The sequence below is a fragment of the Leuresthes tenuis genome, unplaced genomic scaffold (assembly GCF_036924035.1).
Source record: "Leuresthes tenuis unplaced genomic scaffold, fLeuTen1.0.hap1 SCAF_21, whole genome shotgun sequence".
Lineage (NCBI taxonomy): Eukaryota > Metazoa > Chordata > Actinopteri > Atheriniformes > Atherinopsidae > Leuresthes > Leuresthes tenuis.
This window is the reverse complement of record NW_027325375.1, coordinates 28,055,232-28,070,283: the sequence shown is the minus strand read 5'-3', so window position 1 is coordinate 28,070,283 and position 15,052 is coordinate 28,055,232. Positions and strand designations below refer to the sequence as shown.

At 41.7% G+C, this 15,052-nt stretch overlaps 2 protein-coding genes across 2 annotated transcripts; one reads left to right on the top strand and one right to left on the bottom strand.

Moving 5' to 3' along the window:
• Positions 1-431: 431 nt before the first annotated feature.
• Positions 432-5,431, top strand: LOC140279990 (ribonucleoside-diphosphate reductase large subunit-like). Its single transcript, XM_072375234.1, has 19 exons — positions 432-570; positions 1,277-1,365; positions 1,485-1,662; positions 1,858-1,958; positions 2,072-2,131; positions 2,214-2,253; positions 2,367-2,529; positions 2,600-2,741; positions 2,858-2,941; positions 3,031-3,192; positions 3,275-3,354; positions 3,440-3,641; positions 3,732-3,881; positions 3,970-4,191; positions 4,283-4,359; positions 4,457-4,592; positions 4,681-4,776; positions 4,866-5,054; positions 5,157-5,431. Exons 1-19 carry the CDS (start codon positions 552-554, stop codon positions 5,346-5,348), a joined length of 2,382 nt encoding a protein of 793 aa, XP_072231335.1. The 5' UTR covers positions 432-551; the 3' UTR covers positions 5,349-5,431.
• Positions 5,432-6,866: 1,435 nt separating this feature from the next.
• On the bottom strand, positions 6,867-15,025 carry LOC140279789 (short transient receptor potential channel 2-like). The gene is made up of 14 exons (XM_072374961.1): positions 15,011-15,025; positions 14,007-14,699; positions 13,717-13,917; positions 13,452-13,616; positions 13,141-13,315; positions 12,839-13,039; positions 12,597-12,759; positions 11,266-11,358; positions 10,762-10,954; positions 10,551-10,678; positions 10,373-10,445; positions 10,153-10,270; positions 7,243-7,823; positions 6,867-7,158 (listed from the first exon to the last, which is right to left on the bottom strand). Exons 1-14 carry the CDS (start codon positions 15,023-15,025, stop codon positions 6,937-6,939), a joined length of 3,021 nt encoding a protein of 1,006 aa, XP_072231062.1. The 3' UTR covers positions 6,867-6,936.
• Between the last annotated feature and the right edge of the window lie 27 nt (positions 15,026-15,052).

Here is a 15,052-nt window from a genome sequence, read left to right as displayed (position 1 = left end):
ACTCATTACTATATTTTTATCTGAATTTCTTCTCTCAAAAATGACATTTATATATATTATATATTAGACTTAATATAAGTGCCAACATGGAACATTAAATAAGTATGTTTTTTAAGCACCCAACTAACAACCAACCGTTTGCTAACCATTTTACATTCCGATTTCGAAAGATTATTTCGATTATACATTTTGGATAACAAGAAAAATAAAATAAAAATAAACGAAAATGTTACCATAATTACATTTCCCAAGCTGTTGTTTGGTGGTATCCCGCCAGATTTAAGCCGGAAGAGGACCGTGCGCTGATTCTGATTGGTTTACAGGTCTGTCAAAGTCTTCTCTGATTGGCTTCACAGCCGGCACAATCGGTCTATGTAGCTTTTGGTTTGTTGGCGCTCTTAGTTTAAGATTCAATATTGTAGTTTCAGCTGTGTAGTAACCGGCAGTAACTGCGTTGTATCACAGTAGTTTCATTCGTGTCCTGTGTCCAGTTGAGAAGATAAGGCCAGATCCTGCTGTCTGAGGAAAAGAATATCTGCTTCATTGCCAACATGCATGTGCTTAAACGAGGTATTGTTGCTATATTTTATGTTTTTGCTGTTAAAATCAATAACTGCTGAACTGATGAGGAGAACTGTGTGCAGTCCTGGAAACCGTCCTAAAATGTTCCTAAGCCTTTATTAAGGTCCGCAGTTTAAAGAGATTGCATGTTTGAGTTAACTTTTCAGTTTACCATAAAAGTCGCGGTTTAAATGTCATTTTGTTTCGTTGTGCGGTGATTGCGCCGAGACGTCAAACAAAGACTTCAGGTGTAAAAGGACATAGCTGCCTGTCTTAATTTGCTGTTTTCGTTGCCTATTTTGTCTTTATTTTAAATGCAATTCGGACGATTACAGTAACATAGATTTTAATTAGAAGCGACTCAATCAAGACTTTTAAGTGGAGTGTGGTGCTTATGTTCTTTTTGCCTTGTACGGTTTTTATTTCTCGGTGTTTTGCAAAGTGAATCCTCTGACAAACTTATTTCTACATGAAGTATCGAGATGGAGGGTTTTCATGTATGTTTTGACATTGCTGCATTGGCGCGCGCAGAAACCCGTAAGACAGGTGTTTCTATTGCGCGCTTCCTCTCTGAGCTCAGTTATCAAGGCTCTAACGTTTATGTTTGATGAAGATAGCCATGACAGCAGTCGGCCACGCAGAGATTTTACCTTGCGAATTGTCCAAATAATTATGAAAATGACACTTTTGCATTTTTTTTTTGTTTGTTTGTCAGATGGGCGCCATGAGGCGGTTAGTTTTGATAAAATCACATCTCGCATCCAGAAGCTGTGTTATGGACTCAACTGTGATTTCGTGGATCCTGTAAGTTCAAAGCAGCACCAAAATAAAAAAGAGATGTGAAGTAACTGACAGACAGTGTTGGCAGATGACAGTTCAGTGATTATCTACTTTGTGTTACCTTATTATTTCTGGTTTTGCAGGCCCAGATTACAATGAAGGTGATCCAGGGTCTGTACAGTGGAGTCACCACCGTGGAGCTGGACACCCTGGCTGCAGAAACTGCTGCGACTCTCACCACTAAACATCCTGACTATGCAGTCCTGGCTGCACGGATCGCTGTGTCCAACCTGCATAGGGAAACCAAGAAAGTATTCAGTGGTAAGGACCGTTACCACTTAACTTACTTTATAGATATGACTTTGCATTGAATAAGTAGTACCATCAATGCAACATAATGCTTTCCTGTTCTTCATTTAGGATTCCATTTACTCCTGGTATGACTGACAGTACATTCTTAAAATAGTCAAGTGGTCTTTAACTATAATACATGTTCTTTCCATTGCACTCACATAGATGTGATGGAAGACCTTTACAACTATGTCAACCCCTTAAATAAACGTCACTCACCTATGATCTCCAAGGAGACACGCGACATTATCCTTGAAAACAAAGCCGTAAGTAATGATGAGTAAAACATGTAATGATCTACTTTGTTCTTTCTTTGAATTTCAAGAGGATGTAGTTAAGTTTTAACATGCTCTAAGATAATATTCTTTATTCCTTGCAGCGCCTCAACTCATCCATCATTTATGACAGGGACTTTTCTTACAACTTCTTTGGCTTTAAGGTAACTTTTCAGGTCATTTAACATTCAATGTTTCATACAAATAATCAGGATTTTCAACCAAATGTGTCTTTTTTCTCTACAGACACTCGAGCGGTCATATTTGCTAAAGATTAATGGCAAAGGTGAGTTTCCTCACGTCTTTAAAAGTAATGTTAGTGGGTGCAGGTGGTCACTTTAAAGCCATAAGGTATGTCATTCTAAAATAACTTAACACATTTTCATTGTTTGTTTGTAGTTGCTGAGAGACCCCAGCACATGCTAATGAGAGTGGCTGTCGGGATTCATAAAGGAGACATCGATGCAGCCATTGAGACTTACAACTTGCTGTCAGAGAAGTGGTTCACCCATGCTTCTCCTACATTGTTCAATGCAGGCACCAACAGGCCACAGCTGTCCAGGTAAAGGCTGTAAAGAGGGAAAAAAATGAACCTTTCTTGTTTCGTCATCTAAATGATTGGATTTTTGCAGCTGTTTCTTGCTGGCCATGAAGGATGATAGCATTGACGGGATTTACGACACACTGAAGCAATGTGCCCTCATCTCCAAATCAGCTGGAGGCATTGGATTGGCAGTGAGCTGTATCAGGGCAACAGGCAGCTATATCGCTGGGGTGAGCAAAATTCACAATGCTGGGGAAATTCAAGCTAATATAGAAGAGCTAATGATTTATTTCTTTATTTCTATTTATTTAGAATATACATTCCTTAAAATCATTTATGCTTTCAGACTAATGGCATTTCCAACGGGCTGGTTCCCATGCTGCGAGTGTACAACAACACAGCACGTTATGTGGACCAGGGTGGCAACAAGGTCAGAATGACATTCACTGATGAATAAGATGTTGCTTGACATTGTTATTACCAGTTTGATGACATGCTTGACTGCATTTGGCTGCTTAGAGACCCGGGGCCTTTGCTGTGTATCTGGAGCCGTGGCATGCAGATGTGTTTGACTTCTTGGAGTTGAAGAAGAACACGGGTAAAGAAGAGCAGAGGGCCAGAGACCTGTTCTTTGCCCTTTGGATCCCAGACCTCTTCATGAAACGAGTGGAAAGCAATCAGGTGAATGCTGAATTTCAAGCTTTGGTGCTCCTGCTAAATCTTGAACAAGGACAGGCTTCTCATTCCTGTGGTGTTCTTGTAGGACTGGTCTCTGATGTGTCCCAGTGATTGTCCGGGATTAGAGGAGTGCTGGGGAGAGGAGTTCGAGGAGCTCTACACTCGGTAAGATCAGCGTACCTGCCTCTGTTTTTAACAAATATCTCATTTGTCAGTGATGACCTGTTCCACTAATCCTGTTGGCCTTCAGGTACGAGAAGGAGGGCAGGGTTAAGCGAGTGGTAAAGGCTCAGCAGCTGTGGCACGCTGTCATCGAGTCGCAGACAGAAACTGGCACTCCATACATTCTCTACAAGGACGCTTGCAACAGAAAGAGCAATCAGCAAAATCTGGGTACCATCAAATCCAGCAACCTGTGCACGGAAATTGTAGAGTACACAAGCAAAGACGAGGTGAGGCAGATAGCAAATATTATACTGTTACCTACAGATTCTGCCTGTTCTTTTTACGATATTCAGATCTTTGGTCTTTCTTTAACTCAGGTCGCAGTGTGTAACCTGGCATCCATCGCCCTCAACATGTATGTCACGGCAGAAAAGACATTTGACTTCAAAAAGCTTGCATCTGTTACCAAAGTTATTGTCAAGAACCTGAACAAGATCATTGACATCAACTACTACCCAGTGCCTGAGGTATGGTTTTCTGCCTAGCTTTGCTCCTCCATCAACCCTGCAGCTGAATCTTTCTGTTAACAAGTAGTTCCTCCATCCTGCCTTACAGGCTGAAAGGTCCAATAAGCGTCACAGACCAATTGGAATTGGTGTTCAAGGTCTGGCTGATGCCTTTATCCTCATGCGCTATCCTTTTGAAAGTCCAGAGGCCCAGTTACTCAATATCCACATCTTTGAGACCATCTATTACGCTGCCCTGGAGGCCAGCTGTGAGCTGGCAGCAGAATTTGGTGCTTATGAAACCTACACTGGCTCTCCTGTCAGCAAGGGAGTGAGTAGTTTTCACAAATACCTAAAATCCATTCTGAGATACAGATTAGCAGCTTGGGATTATGTGCTGATTATGATATTTTGTTTTACAGAAGCTCCAGTATGACATGTGGGGCAAAACGCCAACAGATTTGTGGGACTGGAATGCACTGAAGGAGAAAATAGCTAAGTAAGTCTTCCCTGTTCTTGTCATTATACATCTACTTTTTACTGTATGTGGAGACTGTAGTATGTCTTTTATCTGACTGCACCCCATGTGTCCTCAGGCACGGTGTGAGGAACAGTTTGCTTTTGGCTCCAATGCCCACAGCTTCCACTGCCCAGATTCTTGGTAACAATGAGTCCATTGAGGCATACACCAGCAACATCTACACTCGCAGGGTGCTTTCAGGAGAGTTTCAGGTCAGTCTGGAATGCATTTGCTCATTTCTGTCTCGTGTCCATAAAAAGGCTGCTGTTTTTTATTCGTTTTTCTCTGCCTGTCATTTAGATTGTGAATCCTCACCTGCTGAAGGACCTCACAGAAAGAGGACTGTGGAATGAAGAAATGAAGAACCAGCTGATTGCTCAGAATGGCTCCATCCAGGTAAAGGGTCACTACTCTGAATGCTTCTGTAACGTAAACTGACTTCTTTTCTGGTGAACAAATGTTTTATAACCTGCCTGACTTCTCAGGAAATAAAAGAGATCCCTGATGACCTGAAGCAGCTGTATAAAACTGTCTGGGAAATCTCCCAGAAGACTGTACTCAAGATGGCAGCAGATCGTGGTGCTTACATTGATCAGAGCCAGTCTCTTAACATTCATATTGCTGAGCCGAACTATGGGAAACTTACCAGCATGCACTTCTACGGTTGGAAGTTGGTAAGTCAGAACTGAGGGAATGCACACTGGAGGTACCAAGGGACAAATCTGCTGCATCAGAGTTAGGAACAGCACTTTACAGCCTTTTTATTCTTTCTGCAGGGCCTGAAGACCGGCATGTACTACCTGCGAACGAAGCCTGCCGCCAACCCAATTCAGTTCACTCTGAACAAGGAGAAATTAAAGGAGGCCCCATCGACCAAGAGTGCAGAGGAAGAGACCAAAGAGCGAAACACTGCAGCCATGGTTTGCTCCTTAGCAAATAAAGACGAATGCCTAATGTGTGGTTCCTGAGTAAAGTGTGCAACTCCCCCACAGTCTCACTCCTTCACCGTCGACCTCCCACTAAAAATGTGTTTTTATGCTTATTTTGTACAGGATTTAGAAACAATGTTTTTTCACGTTGTTATATTCATATCACAAATCTTTGCGGTTTTTATTTAATGGGATTTTTTTCAAGTGTTTGTTGTGTTCATGTTTTTTATAGCATTAAAAGGGTTTGATTAATTCATATTTATTAATATTAACTTAGATTTATCAATGCAGTTTTCTAACTTTGCGGGTTTTCTGAATGAAATTGATGTTGATCTTTGTTTTAGATGGATTAAAAATAAACTTGTCATTAAGAATCTCAAACTGAATCTCATTATTTTGAAGAATCAAATGTATTGACTTGTACTATCTGACACAACTAAGAGGATATGATGAAAAAATTAATGGGAAGTTTAGAGTTGCTGATTTTATCATTCTTTGTTTATTTGGAAATGGGCAGCAGGGAAGATACACTTCCCTGTTTGTGTTGCTCAAACTGACTGTTATAGGAAGTTTGTTTGTGAATAGTAAGGGACTAAAGCTGGCAGCACTGAGAACAGCAACAAACTAACGCAGAGATGGTGAATTATGCAATACTGCAATGAATGGCAACATTCCAGGGTGTTTTTCCAGAGGAAGGTTGTAATGTGCCCTGGAGAAGGTGATGCATCAGCTGATGAATTAATGGCCAAGTGTGTTCACGAACGAGACCTCACGGGAGCAGAATGTGTTAAACAAGCTGAGACCTGCATGATTAGGCTGCAGCAACAGGTATAGTTCAGCTGAAAAGAGACACTGAAGGAACATTAAGTCACACTCAGCTCAGAATCCTCCACACTAATTGAGATATGTAGTCAGAAACAAATGTAATTCAAACTATTTAATTATACAAAACATGAACTGAACACAAAGCTTTCGTCCTCATAATCATGTATCACACTCGAAATCAAATCAATCAGCAGAGAACATTAAACATACAAGCAGGAAGGGACGGTTTACCCCAAAGTACAACTTGTGGCTCAGCCAGAGTTTCCTAATCAGAAGATACTCTAATCCTAACTGGCTGCCCAGCAGGTACACAGACTGTCTGAGTTAAATCTATTGGTAATCTAAACATCTGAAGAAATGATACCAAATGACCTTGTTCTAGTCGAGATGACAGAATGGATCTTAAAAATAAAACTTGAATAGATCCATATGTAGTGGAAGGTAAACTAACTTAATTAGAATCTAATTCACGTTGACGTGAGCAGAGTTTTGCCAGCATTAAGTTGACAGATTGTCTTGTTACACTACATTTTTCTAACAATTTCATGGATTAAGATGACAAAAATATCCAGATAGATAGATAATGTATCCATAGAAACTAAACAACATCCTCCTAACATCCTCTGAGCTCACTTGTTAACACTTTATAAGTTAACAGCAATCTTATGTGCTGAACTTCATTTCATAGAAGCAGAAATGCAGATTTAGGACAATTCTGCCAAATATCAGTGATTGATTGTGCAGTCATAGTGCAAACTCTTATCTGATTCTGGTGAGCGAGGGGCTAAACTCATCGCTGCGGTTAAGCTTTCACTGGTGTGCCATCGATCGATCCTTCACCCTCTCGTGAACCGAAGCCTGTGTCCTGCGAGCTGCCGCTTCCCGTCGGAGAGGGAATCAATTTGTTTCCAGGTTTCTCTTCTCGCTCCCTGACATGAGGTTTTTCTGCTACATTACTCTCAAACTTCCGACCCTTCACCCATCCTGCCTCCACTTTTCGTTCTTTCAGCTCCATGTCTCTGAACTTGTTCATTAGTTTCTTTGTTTCTGTCATTTCACAGCCGACTTTGATGCTGTCAGTGGTGTGATGAGCCGTGGTCTCCATTACTTTCCCCTCTGCCCCTGTATTAGTTTCTCCCTCCTTTCTGATATCTGCCTCCTTCTGTATGGTCTTGGCCTTCCCTTCTTCTTTTACATCATTACAACAAGTCCCTTCTGTGACCTCTTTCACTTTATCATCACTATTTTCACTTTTGTCTGATTCTGCCTGCTCATTTTTCTCAGTTTCCTTCTTCTCCTCCTGCTCTGCTTTGGCTCGCCCTTCCTCCATTTTCACCACCTCACAGTCTGTTTCCTGTAGTGATGCTTCTGCTCCACATTCCTCCACCTGGTTCGGTTGTGTGTCTGACTCCTCCTGTACTTCTGAATCAGCCTTGTCTTTATCCACACTTTCCTCTCCATGATGCACAGTTACTTTGAGTGATGTGTTTTTGTCATCTTGTCTGTTGTTAAACCCTCTGAAATTATTTTTTGCACCAATTATATATTTTCCCAGCACTGAGGACCCATCCTTGGTCAACGCATCGTTTGCAGCACGTCCATCAGCCATCAGAAGTTGCTGGATCACTTTCATCTCACCATGCATCCTGGACACTGCTTTATTCAGCTCAGTGATCCGATTACCAATATCTAAGAACAGAAAATACTTTAATCACACCACAGCAAACGGATTTTCTGATGATACACAAAAACATTCCCTTTGAAACACTTTTTCAAAGGGAACCAAATACTTGTAATCAGTAAATGTAACATTTTTGGCTCAAATGCCACAAATACTGGACACACACACTATGGGTTCACACTGCTGTGAGTGAGAATTATGTTGTAATCATATTATTCCATATTTATTGTTTTTGATGAGTCTTTAAATGGTTAAAAATTAAAGTTAAAGTCTTTGTCAAGTCAAAGATTTTTTCCCAAAGCTGCTCTGATACTCTCAAGCTGTATATTTCAATTAGAGCAACTACTATAGAGCCCTAATGGAGTCCTAAAGTGTTTAATGTTAGACCCCAATTCCCATGACTTGAAACAGTTGTAAAATAAAAATAACTAATAATAATAATAATACCTTGTGGGACAACCATTCTAAGGGAGACTGTGTGAGCAAATAAGATATTTAGCAATCATTTTTACAGCCGTGCACAGAACTGACAGATATCATGGGATGTAATATAATCGAAAGAATCCAGAGAAACCTCTACAAGCACAAGATAACACTGAAAACCAGTATCCCCTCAGGCGGGACTGCATAAATATTGACTATGACATCGTCTTGTGGAAATTCACCACGTAGACTCAAGAACACAAATGACAACCATCGTCTGTGGGGAATTTGTCAAAGAATCCAGAGCAATGCAGTTAAAACTTTGAAGAGAAAAATATTATTTCAGCCCTGGGTCTGTTGCAATCCCACTGAGCTCTAGGGTTCAGGGTAGATTAAACAAATTAAGTCGATGACTGTCAATCCACTTTCCAGAGTCTCAGCACTGCCACATCGAGTCTACAGTAAAACCAGGAAGTCTGCTTTAGCTGTAATAACACAGAATCTGTCAGCGGTATAAATTTGTGCCTCCGAGCATAACCGCTGTAATACAATCTGAGGTTATTGTATCTTCTGAAAGCTGCTACTGCCTTGAAAGCAAGTTACAGAGATGGCCATGCCATGCAGTTTAGATCAGCCTGTAGTCCACTATAGCTACATAAACTCAACCTCTGTTTCTGTTATACATTTCTATGAGGTTTGGAGTGTTTTTATTTGTGTCTTAACATGTAACTGCTGTAAAAAGATCAGAGATTAACATGTTATTGCTCTGATTTCACTCCTTTCTTGTCCCAGTCTGAGCTTTTTCTTCTCATTTGTTCTGAATCTTCCTAAATAAATGTCTGAGTTTGACGGACAGCAAACAGTAACAAGTATTCCTGTGGTACAACTTCAAGTTAACAGATTTAATGAGCTATTGTGTACACTGAACCTGAGGGACTGAACCAGAAAGGTGGAAATAAAACTCTGGAAATACAGTTAAAAACTATTAATTGCTGCAAGCTCCAGCCCACAGATTCAGGGTAGCTTTGTGGGTTCCACATCCCTACCAGCGCGCTTTTTAGGGCTGAAGTTTATCCTCAAAAAAACCCCAAAACTCCGGTTCCTGTCAAAGGTTTCTGCAGTCAGAATGCACCTTAAGACCCCAGTATGTCACCATCCTCTCTGGGTCTCAGGAGAATTTCAGTAATCACTTTTTATGTGCATGATGTTAAAGCCATTCACCCATTTAAGTCAATCACATGCTTCAGGCCTTTAATTGCCAGCAAGTTCAACAACTGCTTTTATATTAATTAGTATGTGCAAAAAGGGTTCACCTACTTAAAAACTAAACTATGGACTTGTCTTTTGTGTCTAATCCACTGGGTCAGTGGACATATTACAGTGTTCAGATTCTAAAGATTCTCCTCTGAGACGCACAACTCAGGAGGGAACAGAACAAACTCCTCCTCCTTATTAAGATGGTAAGTAACAAGCTTGCAGAGCAGCCAGGTAGGTAAGTACATCTCTTGATTTAGAATATTGTTGCTTGACCTGACAAATGCTTCCTGGTTATCTTAAAACTAAAAGGGAGTTTTGTATTGAACTATAATGATTGAGAGTGATGCTCCAATTAAATGCATGTAATGAATAAATGTATTGATATAATTATGCTGATGGAAATGTATTTCATATGCTAATTATAACCATTGCTTTATGGCAGAATGTATTCTGAGAGACTGAGACATTTTCACAGTTCAGTGACTCAAAAATACTTCTTCAAGCCAATTAAGCATAATATTTACATGATTTAAAGATTTAAGACTTATAATCTAATCTAGTGGTAGAGGGAAAAGGTGTGATGGATGAGGCGAGGCAACACAAATATAAAAATCTTTCAAATGCATTGCTGTGTCAGAGTGACACAGTGACAGTTACCTTTCCTTTTTGTCTCCTCAAACTCCCTGCGAGCCGACTCAATGTAGCGCTGCACCAGGGCCCTGATCACCTGCTGTCGGTAAGGTATCTGGCGGTCCTCAGATCCATTATTATTGGACTTGAAAAAAGATCAGTTTAAATGTTATATAAAGCAACATCAAAATAATGTGGAAATGATTATATGATTAAAAGGCTCACACTGACAGAAGCACACACTTACCGCAGAGGTTATAGGTGGATATTTTTGCTCAGAACCAGAAGTGCAGCAGCAGCAGATCCGCCTGAAGATACCCCTTGAACAGAATTTGAAACAATTCTTTGTAAAAAAAAAAAACAAAAGCAAACACAAGACCAATGCATTTTAAAAAGTTAAAAAGTTGTGTGGTTTAAAGATTCACCTTAAAATGTAAAAGAAAGCTTTAGGTGAAGGAATGATGTTGAAAGGCACAGGCATGGTGAGGCCCTCTCTGAAGTAGCTGAGGTACAGCTTTGAGCGGGCGAATTTCCACTCAACATCTGCATCATCCTGAAATTAAACAGGGATCTCAGCACACATCACTGAGGTTCCTCCTTCAAAACTGATCAGCAGAGGTTTGTGTATCTATTTACCTCGATTTTCTGAAAGGAGTTGGTAATCATAGCTATAAGCATGTTGAGGAGGACAATGACGATGACTAGAGTGAAGATACCGTACAGAATCCTTCCTACAAACTCCGCCAACACAAACTGCGGCATGTCCACGTAGTCCTGGTTGGCCACTCCGAACATGGTCCAGAATAAGAAGTGGAAGGTCTCATTAAACCTGCAGCAGCATGATGGAGACTGTTATCAAGATTGGACTGCTTTCAAACAGCTTTTCAAGTAACCATGGCTTATAAAGTCAAATCTGACTACAAGATGTCAGAAAATCTTTCCTTATTGAGTCATCATAAATTAATCTTGCTTTTGCAAAATTGACAGCTTTTCTTTGGTAAAAGGAAACTGCAGCAGAGCTCGTGAGTAAGTGTTAAACCATCATCGCATTATTGTCTTCACCTTATCACAGCAGTAGATTCTTGACACATAACCAGCTCAAACAGCATAATTTAGGAGCCTGAACATCACACACATTACCTGCCAAGATGTGGAGAGATGACATAAGGCACATAGACATTGTTGATACCACAGAGAAAGGCTGTCCCAATGATCATTAAGATAAACATGAATCTGTGAAAGAAAAAGAAAATGTTATGTTGGTTCTGACAGGTGCCCTGAATATATCTCCAGGCAATGATCTAAAATGCAGATCCACAAACCCAATAAAAAACAGAATATAATCATTTGAAAATCCCAATAGAATATAGAAAAATACCAAATGTTGACAGTGAGACATTTTACTCTCCACCAGCTAAGATCCCATGCTCCCATGCTTATATTCACTCATCTTGAGCTTGATGGCAGCAGCATGCTTGAAAAAAGTTGGGACAGGGAACATGTTGCAGTTGTTTAGTCTAACTGGCAATGTGTTGGTAACATGACTGGGTATAATAAGAGCACCTTAGAGAGGCAGAGTCTCTCAGAAGTAAAGATGGACAGAGGTTCAGCAAAATGCAAATAAATGCATCTATAATGTAATGTTTGTCAATGCAAAATTGTGAAGACAGTATATAACATCATCAAAAGATTTAGAGAATCTGGAGGCACCTTGTTGGTAGCACTGTATTAAAAACAGACATGATTAGGTCATGGAAATGACTGTACACCAACACACGTGAACATGATTCAGAAACAACACAGTCTTCTCTGGACCAAATGGACTGAGGTAAAATGCTAAATTCTGAGGTCAGAGGAATCATGGACGCTGCATCCTCCAGACTGAAGAGGAGAGGGAAAATCCAGCTTGAACAGCACTCAGTTCAAAAGTCTGCATCTCCGATAGTATGGGGGAGCATAAGTGCCTATGGAAGTGTAAACCTGCACATCTGGAAAGGTACCATCAATGCTGAAAGATATATTCAGGTTTTAGAGCAACATATGCTCCCACCCAGATGTCTTTTTCAGGGAAGGCCTTGCGTATTTCAGTAAGACAATGCTCAACTGCATCTATTGTAACAGCATGGATTCATAGAAGAAGAGCCTGGGTGCTGGACTGGCCTGTCTGTAGACCTTTCACCAACTGAAAACATTGGACGTGAAATGGAAATGATGAGCGGAACAGTTGAGCAGCTAGAATCTTAATCAGACAAGAATAGGACAACATCCTCTCCTAAAGGTCTCCTCAGTTCCCAGATGTTTGTCAAAAGAAGAGGGGATAATGCACAGTGGTAAACACGGACCACTTCTTAACAACAATTGATATTTTTCTGTTCTATTGGGAATAAAATGTTGATTTCTGAAAGTTTTTTTTTTTCATTTTACATAGCTTGTTTTGGAATTGGGGCATTAGCAATTAGCAGTGCAGTTACCTCATCATGTCATCAATCATTTTCCCTATGGAGATCTGTAGCGTTCCCAGAGACTCGTGGGCTGGCAGGATGTATGCAAGCCGAGTGAAACTCAGCATGCTGGTCACAGCAAACAGCACCTCAGAAATCAGCTGGGGGTCCTCCTGATGCCAGTTGTCACGTACTTTCACATAACATACCAGTTAACATTTAAACTATAAATACCTTCAGTCATTTTGGATGAACGTCCTGACAGTTCTCACCGGTCTGAGTGAAGTAGATGCACTCCTCGCTGCTGCTCTGATCATGGCAGAGGAAGTAACCTTTGAGCATGATAAGCACACGCAGTGCAAAGGACGCCAGGTACATGCTAAGCACCATCATGTCCAAGCAGTTCCACCAGTCAAGGAAGTAACATCGCAGTCCCTCGATCCACACTTCCTTACACTCATACCAGAAGAATCCTGCGTGAGAAAAGATTTTACGAACCGGCTTCACATTCTGCTCAGGCTGGAGTTGTGTCTGAATGCCGGTGTTGAGGTTTAGACACATAGAGGGAACTTACCGACCACCCACACCATGTGGAAGGAGCTGTGAAGGATGTTCTGCTGGCGGGATGCAAATTTGTCTCGATACATCTCCATGGTTATCGACTCTCCGAGTAATGTGATTAGAAACCACAAATAGGATGCTGAATGAAGGAGAAACTTGATGACAGGGATCTTTATGATCTTTCCTGCCTGGAGAGAAGCAAAGACATGTCAAGCCAGACCACACATGACAGTTGCTCTCCTCCTGTGTTCTTACCTAATATTGTTCTCAGAGTCTGCAACCCCTTTAAACATTGCTTAGTTATCACAGTTATTTTCATATGACCTTTGACTTTGGTGCTATCCAGTAAATGAGGCAAAGAAAGGGCATGGTGAGAAAGATCCCCACAGAGACTAAGAGCTTCCAGGCTGTCCTGCTGCCTCTCCAACCCGACAAGTGTCCACACCAGATGGATGACAGAACCTGCTGGCAGATTGGGTGGGCCACAAACTACCCCAACGGAGATACAAGAGGAAGAGAGAAACGAGTGACCCAGTTTATGTCTTCGTTTGCACGTCTCAGGCTGACAGCAGTGTTTGAATCTAGCTACCTGCTTCTGGTTGTAGTTGACAGCAAGCCGCAGACGTGACAGGTTGGGTATTCCCTCCTCAAAGGCCTGCTCATCCAAGGACTCCTGGCTATCATCTCCGCAGCTGTTCAGGATGGTGGTCACCTCGCTCTGGTTGCGACACATGCCCAGCAACTCAACGGCAAACTCCTGACAGAGCTCCTCCAGGCTCAGGTACTGAGGCTGTGGGAGACAGGGAACACGGCTGAGCCATAACACAACATACACTTAACATGCAGAGCCAGCAGGAACACTTTTGAATCTCCTCACACCTTAAACTCTGGCTCTTTTTGGGACAGCTTGCGAAGCTCTTTGCTGAGTCTGAAAGCGGTGAGCATGGCATCGTCAGAGGTGACGGACAGGTAGGCACGGCTGGCGATGCCACGGTAGGTGTTGATCCGAGACAAGGAGAACTTCAGCAGGTCATACTGCCGGCCGTTACGACATTCAAGACAGGCACAGGATATCTTATGAGGCCATGGGATGTCGTGGCCTTTTTGGGTGAGCATGGTGACGATTTCATACAGGTCTTTCTGACAGGCTAATGTCAAAGGGGTCACACCAGGGGCAAATTGTGAGTTGTCAATAGAGCGGTCAAAGATGGCCTGAGAGAAGGATCGTACGTCCATCTTGTTGCCTTTCTCCTGGTCCAAGCGGTCGAGGAGACGCTTTACCACCATTGGCTGATTGGTGTCCACAGCGACTAGCAGGGCCTCGTGAATCTGACGGAAGTCGAACTTGACGCCCTGCAGAAGGGCATCCATAGCATCCTCGCTGCCCAGGCGGATGGAGAGGTTGAGCGCCTCCCTCCACTGGCGATCCTCAGATTCATCCAGCTGGCGGATGATGCCGTCACCAGTCCTCAGAAGTCCACACAGCAGCGCTATTTTCCCCCCCTGAATGGCATTAATGAGCTCCGGAGGGTAGCGCATCTTCTTGTTCATGATCTCGCGCCATTGTTCTGGCTGAAGAACAGGGCAGAAAAACATAGCATGAGATCATACTAACATCAGATGTCTGATGCAAGGCAAACTGCAGCTGGAGTTCAAAGTAAGACAATTAAAGCCTTGGAGAAAAATTAGATTTTTTCTATGAATGATTCAAACATAATAATTGTTACAACATCATGACCAGAGAAACTTTTTATATCACAGTCTATACAAGTCACTAAAAAAAAAGCTGCTTTGAGCCTATTTGGATCAAAATAAGCTCAACTCTGGCATAATTTCTCCATTGCTGCATACTCTGTAAAACTAAAGGGTAAAGCTTTACTTACCGTGAGGTTTTCCATCCCTGATGATGAAACAACACCCTTTGG

What these genes read in the sequence shown, in the direction of transcription:
- LOC140279789 (XM_072374961.1), bottom strand. An exon ending in GGATAGCACCAAAGTCAAAG is followed by an intron (nt 13,316 to 13,451) that starts GTCATATGAAAA and finishes GCTTCTCTCCAG; the next exon opens with GCAGGAAAGATCATAAAGAT. An exon ending in CCACATGGTGTGGGTGGTCG is followed by an intron (nt 13,040 to 13,140) that starts GTAAGTTCCCTC and finishes TTTCTCACGCAG; the next exon opens with GATTCTTCTGGTATGAGTGT.
- LOC140279990 (XM_072375234.1), top strand. An exon ending in GCTAAAGATTAATGGCAAAG is followed by an intron (nt 2,254 to 2,366) that starts GTGAGTTTCCTC and finishes GTTTGTTTGTAG; the next exon opens with TTGCTGAGAGACCCCAGCAC. An exon ending in ACTACTACCCAGTGCCTGAG is followed by an intron (nt 3,882 to 3,969) that starts GTATGGTTTTCT and finishes CCTGCCTTACAG; the next exon opens with GCTGAAAGGTCCAATAAGCG.